Source organism: Athene noctua, chromosome 1, assembly GCF_965140245.1.
Source record: "Athene noctua chromosome 1, bAthNoc1.hap1.1, whole genome shotgun sequence".
Taxonomy (NCBI): Eukaryota; Metazoa; Chordata; class Aves; order Strigiformes; family Strigidae; genus Athene; species Athene noctua.
The window spans coordinates 154,277,139-154,296,163 of record NC_134037.1 but is presented as its reverse complement, the minus strand read 5'-3'; the positions used below and the strand labels follow the sequence as shown (position 1 = coordinate 154,296,163).

Below are 19,025 nucleotides of genomic sequence, written 5' to 3'. Positions count from 1 at the left end.
GGCTCCCAGGGGCCGCCCCGGGCGCTCCCAAGGGCCGCGCCGGGCAGCCGGCGGAGACGAGACGGTCTCGGCGGGCTGCGAGGGAGGAAGGGGCGGTGGAGGCGGGCGGCGGCCGCCGGCGGAGCTAGGGCGAGGCGCGGGGAGGGCGGTGCTGCCGCCGTCTCTGCTTGTGTCCAGCGAGGCCCGGCCCGGCCCCCGACCCCAGCGGCGGCGCCGGTAGCTCTGCCCGCCAGGCCGGGCCGTGCCCGCAGAGCGCGGGGTGAAATGCGCTTCGTGCCCTAACGCGACCCGCAGCCGGCGGGGGCACGGTCTGACCCCGACTTCTGTCCCGGTGGCAGCATTGAACGACAGCCCGATGTGTGTTGCAGTAGTGGGCAGCATTCCAGTAACGTGGAGCGGGCAGCAGAGGGAACGGCGTCTGGTGGGGGCTGTGCATCCTTATCTTGTCACTAAACGTATAAAACCCCTTTGTTTTTCACTAGCGCTTAGCTGGATGCGTGTTACTGTTGAAGGTTAAACTTTTAGAACCATGTAGCAGTATTATGCATAGGTCAAGAAAGACGTTCTTTGTAGATGTTAAAGCCAAAGGCATCCCTAATCAGAAGAGCAAGTAGATAGCTGTCTTTGAGCAAGGACATCCCGGGGCCATTAGACTTTGCAAAGGGTAACATTGCCAGCTTGGCAAGCAGGCTCAAGGTCCAAAATCGAGCAAACACAATAGTCCAAACTGTGTATCCTTAGCTGAACCACCTTCATCATAATACTAAGAATCATGCCTATAAGTCAAGAAGACCCTCACCCAGGTGAAGACCCTTCCCCTGAACATGTGTAGTAGTGGAAGTATTGTGTTGGCAGTATTATAATTGTATGTAAATTACTAACCAATCATCTTAGAGAGGATGGATTTGGAAAATTACTAACTCTGCAAGTTTTGTGTAGAAATATAGCACAAAACGTCTTGTTGGTGTGCATGATTTGTGGGAAACCACTGAGCACCTAGGCTTCTGCAGCCCTAAAATAAATAAGCAATGTCTCTCCCGAGGATGTGATTATTGACCTATTGCACACTGGGTGACAAATCTGCTTTTCGGACAACACTACCAGAAGTTTATTATTACATCAGAAAATGACAAATGACAACAGTAATTTTGCCTGAAGAGTTGGTCCCACAGAGCAAGCTGCTTCGTGACAGCAGCTGTGTCTCCCACTTAAATCAGAGCACCACAGTGCTATTGGTGCTGAACATATCCAACTTTCAGACAGAACTTAGAAAGCACCTGCTTGCTGTCGACAGAACTGCTCCACCTGGCACTGGCAGCTGGGACTCCAGCCTGTCTCTGGAGCTAGGCTGCTGCAGCACTGGGAACTCCTGCACATTGAATACCATGTTTTTACTTTTGTTACTTCTCAGTGCTCCCTAGTTTTGTTTTTTTTTGGAGGCTTCATACAGCTTCGTCACTAGTACTTAAGTGTAAATACTTAAGGTAGGAGGGAAGCTATAATATCAAATTCCATTGCTGTTTTTTTCCTGAACATAAAGTTTTCTTAAAAGCTAATAAAATCAGTATCTTGATTTTACTCTATAGTTAATGTGGCACCTCCCCTTTGACTCCTGTTGACCTGACACATTGCCACCTTAAATGAGAATGCATCACTGACTGCAGCAATACTGATTTCTCCAAAGTTTGGGAGACTGTAATGGAAGTAACTATGCACCGTATTCCATATAATAAAATACAGACATACAAGTCTAAATGCAAGACCCGTGTGACTGCAGGAAAAGCAAGGTCTTGTGTCCAGCCAGAAGCATAGGAAGTACCAGGATAAAATAACAATAATTTAGAATCAGAACTAACACAAAAAATATTCATTTCATATTCATAAATAATTTTTTAAAGTGACTGAAACAGATAGGGCATTGAAGGAATATTTGGTCAAGGCCAAACTTGAGTGTTTTTTTTGTTCCCGGTATTTTATTTCCTAAACACGGTGACAACATAATTAAAATATCAACGGCGCCCTGACTAAGGTGATGTCTTAAGTTAACAGATGTACAAAAGAAATTTAGTTACAGCTAAAGTAATTTTAGCACATTCCTACATGCCTGGCTTTTCTTCTTTTAACACACTGGTGAGTTTTAGGTAAGCGAATACTGAGAGGCATTAAAATCCATACTTCCCTCAGGAAAGAAACAAAACAAAACAAAACAAAACAAAAACTGGGAAGAAAGAGTGTAAGAACTGTTTCTTTAGAAGAACTGTACAGGTATTTATCAACCATATGCAATATGATCCTCCTTGACATTACTTTTGTACAGTATAATTGCATGGAACAGATTATCCACTGGGGAAGTCTGATAAGGACACATTAGCATAGAGCTAAGAATCTCTTTCTGTAGGCCAACTCATTTGGGCATCCATCTGTTTTCTCTTTTGTCTGATGAATTTCACTTATAACTTAAGATAATGTTAACATATTCTTCCTCTACTTGATTATATATAAATGTCTTTAACATAGGGTATAAAGAAATCCAGTGTATTTTACTTGTTACCTTTTTCCATTATTGTGGCAACTTTTGTGATCAGTGACTTACTGGTGTAATGTCAGTAGTATCTTCCAACAGAAGTTAAGATTACATCTAAATAGCTTAGTCCTAAAGTTACTGGTCGGAAAAAAATAAAACAAAACCAAAACCCAGAAAGATAAAGGGGCAAGTGTTTATGTGGAAGGGTAGAGGGAAAAAGGGAAATAGACTGGGCAGACCTAGCAAATTTCTTAAAACATAAGGCATAAATCTTATTTAAGGCACAAACCTTTGTTACATAAGTTCTTTCTAGAGAAGGTTAATAATGACATCTCAGGAGTGCCATAGTGTGGCGTTATAGGAATGTCTCTTAGGCTAAAGAAGTAATCCCTTTGGGAAGTTAAAAGCAGTGTCTTGAGAAAGTGATTTTATTACTAGCTGTGATTTATCTGACAAATCGTTGCAAGCTAAATGCTCTTCCATTTCTGAAACTCATTCAGGCTTATAAAACACATCACCTTTAAACAAATAAACCTGGATATTCTCTCTCAATACCAGTATAAGGATGAAAAATAGGCCTTTCCAACAACCCAACATTATAACCAAGAAAACTGAGTTTAATAAAACCAAAATCCTTTTTTTAATGTCAAGTTTAATTTGAAGCCTACATCTAGTCTGAACAGAAGACTTCACTTTAAGCCATATTAAATATTAAATAGCTGAAAATTAAGTTTTTTGCTTTCTCCTGTAATTTTTCACCTGTACCTGGTATTGTATAAGACAATACCTCTGTATCTGTCTATAGGTTGTGAAAGACAGAAAATAGGTCATTGTGAGAGATGAAAAACAGGCCTGCGAGAAACACAGACTGAGGAAAAACAGCCTGAGGAAGAGATAAAAGTTAGCAGGGGTATTGGAGGCACTCCAAGCTAAGGAATGCCTCAAGCACTCGCAAGACAAAACTATAGTGGATAGTGTGGAAGTTGAAACTGATAAGGCTGCCCGAATAACAGGATGCAGCTGGAGTGGGGAGCCCTGTGGAGACAGGACGGCTCTGCTTTGGTGCATCTGGTCAAATTTGAAGGACCATCGCTCTGGTGAATGACCTTTGCTTCATTATCCACAAAATGCATATTAAAGTTAACACCCCTCACTATGCTAATGAAGGCTAACATGATCATGCTAATTACATCATCCCATGAAACACCTTACCCCTCCCCATCCATGGGATACGTAGCTATGTGGGTCAACCTAGGGGACAGACCCAAGGAGAGTGTGTATAAACCGCAGGGAAGGAAAGAGGGGGGGCCCCCGGAGAGTGAAGTGGACGGATGCCTCCTGGAACCCTCACTGGTGGGATTGACACAGAAACCCAGACTGGTGATATCTATTCCCTCTATCTCCCTCCTTTCCTTTTTCCCCTTTTTCCTGCACTACCAATAAGAAATGCAAGGCATACTGTATTGTTGCTACAACTCACTGTATACTTAGCCAATCATCATGTGTCCAATTAGTACACTGTAAGTAGTTAATAAATGTTTGGGTTTTGAGACTTGTCATTGTCCGCTCCATTGGGGATTTACAAATCTGAGTCACTTGTTTCCGTCATCTGAGCAAGACGTGACAGTCATTTGACTACTTTGATTAATCACACTATGAAATAGTTTATTTTTCCTCTGCTGAACAAGGGAAAAACTTCTCTTGAGAGGTAGTACTAACTCCACTGATTCATGATTTTGTGTTATCAGTTAGATGAGATACTCATTAAATTCTTCATCCATTTGTTACAATGAACATATAGATTTCCACAGACTCAAATAAAACACTAGACAGTAACTTTATGGAAAGATGCATATATATATGCATGTAGTTTAGTCAGTACAAAACTACAGCCATAAAGTACATGCATTCATTGGAGTATCGATACATGTGTAAGTCTTGTAGTTAGTGCAAGTGCCCATATTTTACCTCAAATTTTCTACTAGAAAAAAACGGTTACAATAACCATACATGGTGATCCTAACTGAAAGTAACAACAGAGCTGAATCAATAAAAAGCTATAGGTGTTGATATTTCAGGTGATGACCACATTTGTGATGCACGACTTGGAATTTCTAACCCGCTCGCTTCTTCAGTGGCTCCAGAAAATTCTTGCACCATTCACACAAATACATTCCATAAGTGATGGAAATGGCTGAAATTATGTATTTTCATAAAGTTTCTACATTAGTGAAATAATAGCCTTCCAAGATTCTTGGAAGGAAAAAACAGGAAAACTTTATCTTCTTAAATGTTTCCTATACCTTAAATAGTATTTAATCTCAACCTATTTAAAGAGGAAAGTAAAGTATCAGTATACTTTATGTATAACATTTCAAAAATAATATGAATCTTGAACGTTCCTTTTTCAACAAAGTGCAAAGATGAAATATTAAATTTCTCTCAAAACCAGCAAATATAATTAAAAGATGAATCCAGTTACACAGTATTAATGCATCTTTTTCTTGGCTTTGTGCTTCTTGTACTTTTGGTCATGCTTTCTTTGCCTCATTTTGTCATCCTCAATACTACTGTCATTGTCACAACTTTGCTGTTCCCTCTTTCTTTTAAAGGTGCTTTCATCCACCTGGTGCACTTCACAGTCACTTGAATGTGGCAGGGCCAATCCAAAAGAACTCTGTGCGGACTTAAATTTTGCAGCTTGATTCTGATAGGGAGAAAAGGATAAATTTGAAGGCAGTGGTGGAGTCATCTTATAGCAAGGAAACTTTTGACCGACTGGACTTTGTACTGTGTATTGCTGTGCTAAAAAATAGTTAATCTAAAGAAACAGAAACTTGAGTTAACACTGTAAAGAGCAAGTTCTGAAGAGTTTAATTTTGCATGCATTATGGCCTACACAGTGAAAATACTAATAAATTCTAAAATAACAGAGAACGTTTGAGAATAAAGCTTATATATTTTATCAACTAATTTAGTTGGAGAAAGTAGACATTTTTTTCATTGCAAAGTTAGAACACAGACATAATCTGATTTAAGATTAAACTGCCAGTTAGAGAACTTGTGTAAGGTAATCATATGTGGCCTTCCTTACATCATCTATGTATTTTATAAGCACTTGTAACTGCAGTGCCTACTGTTAATGTAAAGACATGCACATCTGCTATTTTTTTTAACCTGGTTTAACTAATTTTACAGTTAATGTGGAACAAGGTGTTCCAACAAGGTATAGTTAATCCACATATCAAAGCACTTGGAAGAATGCAGTAAGTGCCCAGCTTATTGCTACAGTCCCTAAGGTATCCCAAGAGTCCCTCTCATACAAAATGCACAGCCCAAATACAGAAATAGAATTACAAGAGTCAGAAAAGAGCAGCTTTCTACTCACTGGCAGTAACCAGAAAAATGATGGGAAGCATGTCTGAGTATATGTGCAGGCAGACTCCATGTAAGTAACCTGCCTGGTTCACCCCAATAACGATGAGGTAACGTGTGAAGGTGTTGTACATGTGATGAGATCACTTCCTGCTGGAGCTGCAACAAACTATCACTGGAGACTTACTGCAATACTATCTCTGTAGCAAGCAGAAAAAGGGGATTAAGTTGGCTGTGTGTGCTGGTCTGCTGCATTTGGTCTCTTGGTGTTTACCTACTGCATTGTGACTGAGGAGGTGGTTCAGGGGTGAGCACAGTGGGGGAGATAATACACTCTTAAGCCTTCCAATCACAAAGATTGTGCAAGCACCAGCTCTTCTGAGGGCACAGTCTGGGAAAAGGAGAGTCAGACCACCACCACATTTATGCAGCAGGGAACATATCATCTCTATTTTCCTGCCTAGACTGCAGGTAGCAAGAGTAACCCATGCAGACTTCACCTCTTCTAGTTACAAAGGGCTGGCTGTTCCCCAGTCAGACTGGGTGGCAGCAGTACCATCCACAGTTGATACCTCACATTAAATGCTGGGTTTCTTCAGTCCTACCGATCCATACTCATCAGATTCAGAAGCTCCATATGTTTGGTGATTAGGGTTTGGTCCACAGGTTGTCATCCGAAGAGACCAGTTCCCTTGCCTTGTGAAGTATCTCAGACAAAAGAGATTAGGACAAGAATGGTGTGGTGCACCAGAGGCTGTTAAAAGGGGAGTGCAGTATGGGTTCTCACTGCCTACTGCCATGAAAGTAAATAATGAACATGAGAACTGCAGGGGCATGTAAAGGTTCAGGCCAGAAACCCTCAAACTGTTGCCCTAACTTGGGCAGTGATGGTCTGTTGGGTGAGTTTTAGGTTTGGGTTTAGGACACTTCAAACTTCTGCTGGACATTTCTGAATTGAGTAAAAGAGCTAAGAGGTTCGCTGACTGAATTAGATGTATATGAAGAAGCCACAGCTTGCATGGTTATAATTTTACTAGGTTAGCTTGTCTCACTAAGGGGATTTTATTTGGAATGCAGTACAGGAGAGAGTTCTGTCTGCAGACTTTTACATTTTTGGCCTCTCTAAGCTATACACCTTTAAGACAATCCTGCAGTAATAAAACAGTTTGGTAGATCCCTTGTTCTTATAGTACCCTTAAGTGCTAAAATAAACAGACCTAAACTGTCAAAGTTAGCAGCCTAAACCACATTTTGAGACATGAAATAAGCACCTTTGTTTGCAGAAATGCAGAATACATTCAACTTCATAAAAAAGCTAACAATTTTTAAACTTTTAACACAAACTCACCATCTTTTGAAAGCCTGTGTGTTCATGAGGTAAACTACTGTTCATTGTAAAAGAAATAACAGGAAATGGAGGATTTCCATGAGGGTCTTGATACCTAAGAAAAACAAGCAAAAGTACAGAGACTAGATGTTCACCACATACTGTTTACAGAGTGCCGAGACTGAACTCTTGGGCTATAATGAGAATATCCTAGAGGCGAATTAACAACTGGACTTCCATCAAAAAACTGATAGAACAAGGAAAATACACCCAAAGGCTCCATTAGAGTAATCCTCACATGTACTTAAGTGCTGATGCAAAAGAGTTCTGGATTCCACCATGGGAGGTTAGCTTCCACAGAGAGTACTGTCACATTTGTAAATAAACAATGTTGAAACATTGAAAACTACTGGATCTGGGGTGTCTCAATTTCCATTATAACAGGTTTATACATGTGCAATTCATATGCCCATGACACTGCTTGTACATACACACACAAAAAATACAGATATAAACTTAGTGGGGTTTCAAAAGCTTAACTCCATTGTCAGATTTTTTTCTCCGTAACAACTGCAAACATTGTTAAGTATAAACACTGTATTTCAGTATTTTCTCATGGTCCTTTATCTTGCAGAAACAAAGAATGGAAAATTCACGCTAACTGAACCTCTGGCAAGCTAAACAAACAAACATTAAAATTAACTACAGTCTATTACAAGTCATCAGTAGGGATGCAATTAAAGCATGCAACAGCTGTTTTAATGAAAATCCTAAAGACTGCTCTATCACATCAACTGATTTTCTTAATATTTTTTAAAAATTATAATCATACAGTTCATTCACAGGGGATCTTTGTTACCTATATGAAGGTGAATATAAGTCAATATAGTTCTCAAAACCATGTGTAGGGCTCTTTAGTTCTGATGAGTGAGAACTCCCTGTAAATAAGACAGGAGCATAATGACTATTCAGTTACAACTGTTCAATTAAGTTAAAAACACAATAGTGTTCTGTGTCATCTGTAGTGTGCTAGTATATCTAAGGCAGTATATAAAGGTAAGGTGCTATTTTATGGCAGATAATCTATAGCATAATTTTACTGCTTGAAAACATTCATTTATCATTTATTCACTTACAGAAGCATAAATCAGGGCTGCTGGAGTAATCAAGAACAGAATCATTCCCATTCAGTTACAGACACGGGAGATGCTTCTGATTTTAGGAATCTCAGCCATTCTGCTTAAACCCAGCAACTGCTCTGTACAGCCTTTGAAGTAAAAGAGTGACGCAGTGCATAGTGGGAACATGAGTCCTTAATGTTTGGGTTACAAATGCTGCCTGACCATTATCTTTCTAGGTGGTTTATTTTCATAAACATAAAACGATGTCACTCTGACTTGACTATATTCTTCGAACTACAATCTCTTCTACTTAAAACAACAGCTCTGATAACTGTGGCTATAGTATAAAAACTATCAAACAGCTTGATAGTTGGGGCACTTACTGAATCAACTTTTCCTGCCAGACTGCAAGTCACAGCCTGATTCCTAAATGTAATCTGGCATGAAAACCTGTGTCGCTATGTTTTCCACTGTGTGGTCCGAGCTGGCTTGCAAGTTATGCCGTTCTGAACTAACCTACTGTATTCTCTTAGTAAACAAAAAATACAAAGACCGCATCTCTCCCTATACAAAAGCCACAAGTAGTTTTTGTTTCCTAAAAAAACCTGTAATTTGTTCTAACTATAAATCGTCATCTTTGTAGGATTCAAGAACAGTAATTAAAAAAATAATTAAACATTTACAAAGACTTAATTGTTAAGACTACTAAACGTACCAAACCGATAGTGCACTTTAATTGGTCTTCCATACAAACGGATTCCATTCAGTAAAGCTATTGCATAAGGCACTGATTCTTTATGCTTAAAGCAGACAAATCCGAAAGACTTAGGTTTTCCTTCTTTGTCCTTACAAATTGTCACTTTGGTTAATGGTCCAGCCTGAAAGAAATTTGTATTATTTTCTCACGGAAAGTAACAGAGATTGACACTTCATTCTGCTCTGAGTATTTCATAATGAAGTATATTTTGCCATAGTCAGAAACAGTCTGTTTCTCAGTATAAGAATCTCTACTTAATTTTGAAAATGACTCTCCACATTCCCCAAGCTTCTGAGCATTCTGCAAACAAAAATCAGCTCTACAAACGTTAAAAGGGAACCAAGCATCAGTCCACGGGTGATGTTTAGTCCTCAATACAGATTTTTTTTTTTAATTTTAAAAATATAATTGATAGCTGCTGCAAGGTGGAAGACAGTTACTGACTCTGTAGCAAAAGTTACCTTATGCATGTACAGCTGCTAGTACAATTATAACAGAGGTTTTTTTCACAACTAGCATAACTAAGTGAACTGATAATATCAGCTATGTAAAAGTGACCTACTCCATTCACAATGCTTCTATTTGGCTGACATTCCTCAAATGGGCAGCATCAACACTGCAGGAAAGCAAATGTGAGTGGCGCATCTGGAACCACCGCAAACCAATTTTCTGTACGGCCTAACCCTCATCAGAACTGTGTGGCAAGGAATCAAGAGACCCTATCATCTCATTAGAGATAACATACTGTGTTTCCGCCCCCCCCCCCCCCCCCCCCGCCTCAAAAACCCCCAAACCCCACCAACAAAACAAAACACCAAACCACACCCTTTGACTCAAATATCTTCACTGAAAAGTTCTATCTCAGCCTACGTGCACCATTTTAATCCTTGCATAATACTTCTAGAACCAAATCAAAGCAGTGATATTGTATGAATACTGGCTCCATTTTCAAAGAAAGTGTCTCTTTTCAAAGAAATGAAACTGTCATTTTCATAATAGATATCAAAGATGATGAATTTTCTCTACACAAGACAGTATCAGTGTATTAGTCACCAAATTAGCAGTTTTCTCATCAAAACAAACTGCGTCTGTATGGCTGATTTAGGAGAGTGAAAAGAAGTGGCCAACAACAGTCTTCTGCCACAGCTCAGAAGTGTGATGGGTGCAACAACTTAACTTTAGGAGGATGTAATAAACCAGATGAGCAATGAAGCGAACCTAAGTTACAAAAAAATCCATCAGTAAAAAGAAAATTACTGTATGTCTAAATTACTCTAGTAGATGGAGAATTCATTATTCTGAATCAAGAATTATGACTCATTGGTAGACCTGGCTGCCACTACTACTACTGATGCAATATGTACTTTTCAATAAAAGTCGCTCAGAAGTCATCTCCAGCTTCAGGCAAACCCAAGTTAACTCGTAGCAGCTTCACAGCAATTAAACAGCATAAAGTTAAACATTCAAAATAAACACACAGCATATGCTCAGATGAAGAAAATAAGCCATAGAAAGTAATCTACTTGATTATTCTGCATTTTCAACAATTACCGTCAAACAATAAATCTGTAATTTGTCTGTTGTGAGCATTTAGGGATGATGTGGAGCCGTCTCCCTTATTATACCCTCCACGTTGTCAGACTGAAAATATTGAGGACTGTCGTCTGTGACACTGTCTGATTGCTGTATGCTTTTGCCAGCTGTTTATAAACTAATCCTCAATTAAATAAGATGCTTTTGCTGAAAAATGAAACACGCACACACACCCAAGCCTGGTAAAAGGTAGGGAAATCATACAGACAAACACAAAGGATCAAAAAGAATGTACCATTTTTTATTACTTGATGCAAAGGGAGATCAGGCTACACAGCAATAGATACTACCTATGTTGTCCTGTGCAGAGAATCTTCAAAAAGTTGATCTTGTCTTTCCAAATATCTTGAAGTTTGCTGCAGGTAGTTGTTTGGGGTTTCGTTTGGTTTTTGCTGGTTTTTTGTTTTTAAAGAAGGGATTTCAGTGAGATTTTGAACATGTGTATTTCTGCTTGAGTTGGCTCCTTAAGGCATTTTTGTTGTTGTTCCGTACTACACTGCAGTTTTTTTAAAAATTACATATATCGAGTCTTCTGATTATTATTTGCCTAATGAGAAGGATCTGGTTCTTCAAGAACTAGAAGCAACAAACTCAAGTCCTTTGAAGAGCAGTCTTTTAAATATGTAGTCTTCCTGTTCACAAATAAAAATATTAATAGTTTAGAAGTAATAATAGAAACTTGCTTGTAATTTGACGGGGAAAAAGCTACAGGTTAGGAGTGCATCTTTAGGACTATGCCACAGCAAGAATATTGAACTGTATGCTTTCCAAAAAAGGACAATACTGCAGTGAGAAGCATACGCTGTTGCAGTAGAAGAGAAACCTGAGTGAGAATGAGATGAAGATAAGGAAAAACGTTACGTAGGTATTATTGGGATGACCTAAAGACCCAGATAAGTCAGCAGTTGGATGACTGCTGCAGATTATGTAGAAGGGTCATGCAAAACTGCATTTTGAGAGCATCCACTTATTTTTATCACTTTTGAACCTGAATTTGGATGGCATTACTCATGTCTCCTAGTAAGATAAGCTTTTTTAACCTAATATTTACAGTTAGACAGCCAACTACTGCTTAGTATTGGAAACAGGTAGGGATACTGCATAGAAAATAAAGAGGGAAAAAAAAGAAGAAACAACTGTTTCTCAGTTAATTTTAGGCAAAAGTTAAAAACTTAAGTTAGGAAGAGATGGGAACAGCTAAAAACCCAAAGGGCTAGAATATACCAAACAAAAAGGCCTTTCAGTGCAAGTGGGGTAGAATGCTGAAGCCTTGCCTAGTTAACAAGACAAATATGAGATTAATCAGCGGAATAAAACTGGTGAGTAGAAGTAGTTCTGATTAGCAAATGAAATACCAAGAGAACAGATGATTCTGCCCACCTCTTTTTTTGCACTCTTTAATTTTGCAAACTCTCCAGAAGGAAACAAGGTTCATTCTGAGACTGGGGAGAATCAGTGGATTGGTAGAAGCACTTTATCACCATGCTGACAGCTAAACCGTCCAGTCAGAGACCAGGACCTTTTAGCTTGACAGAGGCTGACGGGATCACGCCAGGAGATAAAAAAAACAAAACAAACAAACAAACAAACAAAAACCACAAAAAACCACAAAAACCCCACCACAGAACAAAAGAACAAACACACCATAAATAAATCTAGGAAAAGTCCATAACTAGCACTTGTCAAGCCATCTTGAAATTCGATGCTTCCATTAGTGATAGAATGCTCCTTCCTTTCCATAGCCTCCCCCTTCTTTTCCTTACTACTTTTCAGGTTAAGCCTAGCTTAGCCAGAGATGCTGTCAACGTGAGATCAAAACTGAAGCCAAGTCAGTGTCTCCACATTTTCTGTCTTTGCTGTTTTCTTTCCTCCTTGGCATGCCTTATTTCCAATGAAAGAGAATTAAAGCTCAGGTTTGAAACAGGCCCAGCTATTCAGTATTTTCCCACCACCTCCCTGAGAATCCCACTGATGGAATTTTTAACACCTTCCCAAGCATTAAAACATAAACCATTTCGAGATAAAGGTTATCTATAGGTGGAAATGCCTGGAAATGAAACCCCACCTGCAGATCATTTCTATTGCCTCCCACACTGTTAAGTTTCAACCTCGCCCAACACATCTTCAGGTTTTACAGATTTTCTTAATCAAATTATTGATCAAAAACGTATTGTTCAGGATATATTAAAAAAAAAAAAAAACAACAAACAAACAAGTGTAAAAAACATTCGTCCTCGGGGATTTTGCAAATTATTTAACTTCCTCACGAACTTGGGCCCATCTGCGGCACCAGGAGGGAGGAGACAAAGCCAAGGAAGGGGAGACGGGCGGGAGAGGGCCGGCTCCCGGCCGCGCCACGGGGCGGAAAAGGCCCCCACAGGCTGCCCTGCGTCTCGGCCGGCAGGCGGCAGGTCCCGGCCCCACCGGCTGTGGCAGCTTCGCGCTTTCCGGCCACTCGCAGCGCCTCGCCCCTGCGCAGCCCCGCGGAAGAGGCGGCGGCCACCGCGCCCGGCTGGGGCCCGCCGAGGCCTCCGCCCCGCGGCCCGGCCCCGCCCCGCCCCCGTGTCCCGCCCGCCACCTGCAGGAAGAGCTCGTAGAGGATCTCCTCCCGCACGCGGCTCTCCAGGTTCCCCACGAACAGCGTCCGGTCCGCCTCCTCGGACCGCCCCGGCGGCGACATGGCGGCACCGCCACCGGGTCCCACCGCGGGAGGGGGCGGCGAAGCGCCCCCGCTGCCGTAAAGCGCCGCGCCGCGCCGTGAGGGGTCGGGGGAGAGCGGAATGCGGCTCGGCTCGGCTCGGCTCGGCTCGGCGGGCCCCGTCACAGCTGGGGCAACACCCGCGTTTCGTTTCGCAGCGTGTTTGGGAGGCGCTGCCCGGGCGGTGAGTGGGGACCCGGCAGGGCAGGCGCCCGCTCGTGCCGTTGTTCTGTGGGGAGCTTCCACGTTTTAAGACGCTTCTTTCAATTCTTCTGCGGGCTTCCCCCCCCGGGGGCGCGGCGGAAAGCTTCCCCCCTCAGGCCTGCCCGTGGAAGCTTGTGTTGCACGGTGACGTGACCTCGGGAAGAAGCGTGGATGCCCCGCGTCCGTGTGGAACCGCCGGCGAGCGGGGGAGAGGTGGCGGGAGGCGGCGGAGCCTGCCGGGGGCAGCGCTGTCGGGATGCCCCTCGGCCCGGGGGTTCCCCTCGGCCCGGGGGTTCCCCTCGGCTCGCGGTGCCCCTCGGCCCGGGCCGCCCGGCGCGGCGGGAGGCGGCGGCAGCCGCTGGGCAGGGCCGGGTGACGCTCGCTGCAGAAACCTTCAAGACCCTCAAGTGTCGCCAGCGTGATAAAGCGTCATGGTAGTTGCTAATAAAATACGCATGTTGAAGTGTTGGATGTCACACCTTTCTCAAGATTTAAGAAATGGAATATGGTTGCTATTTATCGAACATATATAAAATTATCCATCTTCGTTTTCTGGCTTAAGTGAAGGTAGCCCTCCCACCTCGGTGAAGACTGGTAATGAGTGTCTTTTAGCAGGATAGATGATGCATCATGTCGTCAAGTTCCTTGTCATCCCTACATACTATCAATACCCTATCATGTCTCACTCACCCTTTTGGCATCCTTGGAGCCTGGCTCTCCCTTTAAATTTCTTTCTGTCTATCTATTCATACAGCTACAATTCATTAATTCTTTAAGATCTTGAAATAGTCTCTGCTTGACTCGCAAATATAAGCACAAGTTCTACTGACGTAAGTAGCTCCCAATTTGACAGATGACAAGTGACCTTTTCCTGACAGGAGACGGACAGTCCTAACTCTGCTAACAGTTTGTAGTTGCCTTGACACCACTTGCCACGTGCTCCTATAGGAAAGCCAATAAATTTAATAGTAGTGGCATTCGTCAGTTATTGAGCTTGATCTTTAAAATGTTGGTATTTATTTTCTCTGCAGCTGCCAGAGATGTTGATTTACTCTCCTATCCAACTGTGGTGTCTGCCACAAGGGCCTGACCTCCTTTAACAAATACCACATCTGGTTTGTATAATTCATTTTGTTCATCTTTCAGCAGTGGATCCTGGAATGCTACCCAATCTTTGGTTTTGGCTTTGTCCACCATTTCATATAGTTGGTTATGTCTCTTAACCCTAGCATCTTGTACCGCAGGGCAGTACCCAGTAATATTGAAGCGGGTCTCTTGCTGCCTGACAATGCTGACAAGATTTAATCTGAGTCTCTTGTCTGTCCCTTGCCAAAAATTCTCTTGTGGGGTAGACATTAATTCTTAGCTGTAGCGCCGTGATGAGCTTTCTGTGGGGAATCCCTCTATAATATTCAATCCAGTTGTTACTGATTTTATCCTTCTTGGATAGTTGGAAGTTCCATGACTCTGGGATAATAACTTGGTCTGATTCACAGATTTCTGTTCTTGCCGGTTACAGGGCCTCGAAAAGATGACACTTGGAGCGAGTACCTCCCATTCTGAGACAGGTTCCTCACCGCCTGCTTCTTCTGAAATCACCATGACTGCTCTAGGGCCCCAAATGGAATTTTGTCATTACCTTCTCTTGCTGCAATCTATAATCTTTCATATTCTGTCTCAATACCTTCTTGCCTAACGACCACTCTTTACTGTCTTTTCTGAAGACTGCTCAGTTCTGTGTAGCCTTTGAGCTGGTACACTAGCGATCAATCCTGAGACACTGGTAATACCCAGGCCACCATCCCAAGTGTACATGCCAGTAGGTGTAACTTTTCCTTGACAGAAACTCAAATTGCCAAATCAAGAGTTTCCAGGGATGTAGCTTTTACACTGGCCCGATCTGCTGAGTCAGTCAGTCATGGAACAGTATATCCTTTCAAGAATTCAGCTTTCTGAAATGGCTTCAGTGAGGCCTTCCCAATCTGTTGTAACCACCCCTTCACTTTTTCCAGTAGTTGTGGTGTCGATATTCCAGCCCATGGGTGAATACCTAGGCCCAGGTACTTTTCAGAGCTACCATGTTCAATCCTATTGGGAGGAGTGCTGTTAATTGTCCATGAAGGACAGTCATTGATTGTATATGAATTTTCCATAGGTTTGATGAAAGAGCTGTGGTGCTTCTCCCCTTGTGTCTTTAGGCCAGTTAGATTACAAGAGACCTCCAGAATTCCAGTATTTTTCTGCATTCCTTCCCATGATCTGCTCAGCAGTACCAAGTCATCTGCAAAAGCCATAGTTGTCATATTTTTTGAGCAATGTTGGAACCCAATCCTTCCTCCTCCAAGTTAACACAGCAGGGGGTCCACAGATAAGTTAAATAAAATTGGAGACATTGAATCACCCAAACTGGATCAGTCCAAATCCCAGTGTGAGCTGACCGTTCATTCTTCAGGTCAATACATCTGTATGTAATACCGAACTTACACTTGCATTATAACCTGCTATTGCATGATTGCTGCAAACAGGTTTCAAGCACATACACACATTTAACATTCCATGCGTATTTTTCAAGTGTTATTTTACAAAGCACATTTTCAGAAGTCATCCTGATGACATAAATGTGAAAAATACTATTTTACTTTCTCAAGTGTATATGGTGTGCTTTGCCTCAGTGCCCATTATTTTATAATGGAGCCTTACTGTCTTGTCAAGTCTATTTAGAAAGGGATTAACAATTTACAGGAATTACAAGCCTCAGTGTAGAATACATAATGAGTCTTACATTTCTTCCAGCCAGTCAGGGTTTTTCCTTTTGTAATTTCTAGACAGCTTTTATTCATAAACATGTTGGATTGCAAAGGTGTGATTTCATCTTCCCTGATAGGGAGCAGGGCTCTTAAACTAGCGGTTAGAGAGGAATTTTTCTGGAGAACTGCCTTGATTCATAAAAGAAATGAGAATTTTTATGAGAAAGGGATTACGAAATCTTTGGGGTTAGAGAGAAACTCAGAAGGGGAAATACATGTGACTGCAGTTCAGGATATCAAGTCTTGAGTAAGAATTCGATCTTAATCTTGAAAACCATGCTGTAATCTTTTTAGCTGAGGCTTTTGGGGGTAAACTGAATTGTAAAAATGCCATTCTGTCACCTGTTAATCATAGTAATTTTATGTATTTTTTTTAAACTTGAATACTTGGCCAGTTTTGTGAAGTTTTTAATAGCTAGCAGACTGTGGGCTCCCCCAGAAGCATCAGGGTTTGTTCAGGAAGTACTACTCTGAGGGTCCTGAGCACTGTGGGCGACAGTCAAAGTCCTGAAGAGGCAGTGCTGTCATCCTCCACTGGTTTGCCTAAGGCTCTGAATTTCAGTGCGAGAAGTGTAGCGGTGTGAGAAAAGCAGTGGACAGAACAATATGCAGTGAAGTGGGATGAGCAGTAGCTGAACTTTGCGTCTCACATCTGTGACTGTACCTGAAACTCAGAGTCATGATGAAGGATTTACCTGATAGTGGGATGTCAGTAGAAACTACAGTGTAAATAGTAACAATAGTTAAGATTTATTAATTTCTAAGCGGCGTAAGTGCCACTGTTGGTGAACAAATTCCCCTTATCATAATGACAGAGGTGAGTCCGACATCCTGATTGATACCACATACTCTATGGGAGTTGATTTAGTAAGTGAGTCCTTTCCTGAGACCAATTTCAGAGGGCTTTAAAACTGTTTCATGGGTCTTTATATCAACATGGGTGGCACTGTACTTTACTTACATGTGAGCTGGGCTTGGTTTTCAGTTCAAGGGGGAACTTGAAATATCCTTCCTTTTCACATTCATGTGTAAAAGAACAAGTGCTAGCAATTGGTTCACAACTAGTGGCATTAGGTATATGTAAAGGTACATATATAAGATTTTCCACTAGCATCAGGTGACTGGTTCTTGTATAAACATGGTAGGTGTTTTACTAGGGCTATTACTGATTTGTTTCTAGTGGCATTGAGTTCTCCGTGCTTTTAACTTGTATATGAATGCATACTGTTTACTGAATACATGCTGAGTCTGACTAACTGGTGGTTGCTTGGGTGCACTAAGTTTTTTGTTGTAACAATAATCTATATTAAAAAGTAGGGAGGGGAATGAGCCAAACTGACACTATCTCATTACTTGTTCTGAGTAATCTGTAATATCATTAGGGCTGTGCTTTTATAATAGTGTGGGACAAAGTGTCAAAGATTTGAGATGAAGAGGGAGTGCAAAGGAGTAACAAGAGCTGCCTTAGTGAACTTTACTGGGAGTAGGGTGACTGGATAAATTGATGCAAAAAAGTAATAAAAGGTCACTGGTTAAGCTGAGTCAATTTTTGTATGAGTAGACATACTGCATTGTCTTGTTGCTGCACTCAAAATGGAAAAGCCTTTGAAGAGACCTCTAAAGGCCACCTGCTGCAGAAGCTCGTGTAGCACAGCTTTGTTGAGCTGCTCAGAATCTTGAAGCCGGCTGAAGAGACCAATCATGTAAAACTAAGTAAGAAAACAGGCGCACACATTCTCTTAACTGTTGTAGAAGGAAAAGAAGGAGACCTAGACCTTACGTTTAGAAGCAGTGTGAAGTATATGCTATGCAAAAAAACATTTCTGGGATGTGTCTGCTTCATGTTTGAGTGGTTATGGTATGTTTTTCTTTCTCCTGCAGTGGACATAATTGGGGGCCAGATATAGGCAAACAGCATCCAGACTTCGCACTTGAATACAGAGTTTATCTGCCTCTTTGCTTCACTGTGAACTCCAAGAAACTGAAGTTTGTGCTCTTGTATTTACTCAGTTAATTGGTTTATAAATAAATAAGCTGCACAAAAATAAATGTTTCTTCATCTTTTTTGTGGTTGGGGACACAGAGGGAATGAACTTAAGTGACATACCCAAAACCCAGCAGGTCAGTGTCTGGGTGAGATCTGTGGAGCTCTGAGCTCCATCTCTCTGCCATGTGACTGCTTTCACAGACCTCCACTAGATTTAGATTAGAGAATGACTCCTTGGGAAAACTCAGAAGATAATTTTGTAAAAAAAATTATCTGTGGAGATACAGTTCTCCAAATTATTTACAAGTGCTGACAGAAAAATTCTTCTGTCACCAGAATGACTTTTTGTTCTAAGTTTCTTTTGCACATCTCAGTGCCTAACGGCAGTTGAGTGACACACTTAAAAAAAGAGACATGATGGGTTTCTAATGTGACATACTTCTAGTTACTCTGTTTCCTAAATTCCACGTGTCTAACAGGGTTATCGGTAATATATAACATAGATTGCTTACGTGTAAATCTGCTGATAGCCAAAGAGAGAGGGAAATAGATGAAAAACGAGTCCCAACCCTTCAAGACCAGAAACCACCTTACCTTCTGAAGTCATTCAATAGGAGGAGTCATGAATTGCA

At 41.5% G+C, this 19,025-nt stretch overlaps 1 protein-coding gene across 6 annotated transcripts; it reads right to left on the bottom strand.

The window, feature by feature from the left end:
- Positions 1–4,372: 4,372 nt before the first annotated feature.
- On the bottom strand, positions 4,373–13,410 carry RBM11 (RNA binding motif protein 11). 6 transcript variants are annotated; one of them, XM_074901847.1, is made up of 5 exons: positions 13,276–13,385; positions 9,063–9,225; positions 8,086–8,164; positions 7,248–7,341; positions 4,373–5,345 (listed from the first exon to the last, which is right to left on the bottom strand). In XM_074901847.1, exons 1-5 carry the CDS (start codon positions 13,375–13,377, stop codon positions 5,013–5,015), a joined length of 771 nt encoding a protein of 256 aa, XP_074757948.1. In that variant the 5' UTR covers positions 13,378–13,385; the 3' UTR covers positions 4,373–5,012. The 6 variants fall into 6 exon arrangements, 2 of the variants coding, with proteins under 2 accessions (XP_074757948.1, XP_074757956.1); XM_074901855.1 differs by having other exon boundaries at positions 4,373–5,231; XR_012633371.1 differs by lacking the exons at positions 4,373–5,345; positions 7,248–7,341; positions 8,086–8,164 and adding exons at positions 10,988–11,329; positions 12,078–12,234 and having other exon boundaries at positions 9,094–9,225; positions 13,276–13,409.
- Positions 13,411–19,025: the final 5,615 nt, after the last annotated feature.

Coding starts and splice junctions, on each gene's coding strand:
- RBM11 (XM_074901847.1), bottom strand. CDS start 13,377: ATGTCGCCGCCGGGGCGGTCCGAGGAGGCGGACCGGACGCTGTTCGTG. Junction 9,226..13,275: donor TCTACGAGCTCTTCCTGCAG/GTGGCGGGCGGG, acceptor AATTTCTTTCAG/GCTGGACCATTAACCAAAGT. Junction 5,346..7,247: donor ACACAGGCTTTCAAAAGATG/GTGAGTTTGTGT, acceptor CTGTTTCTTTAG/ATTAACTATTTTTTAGCACA.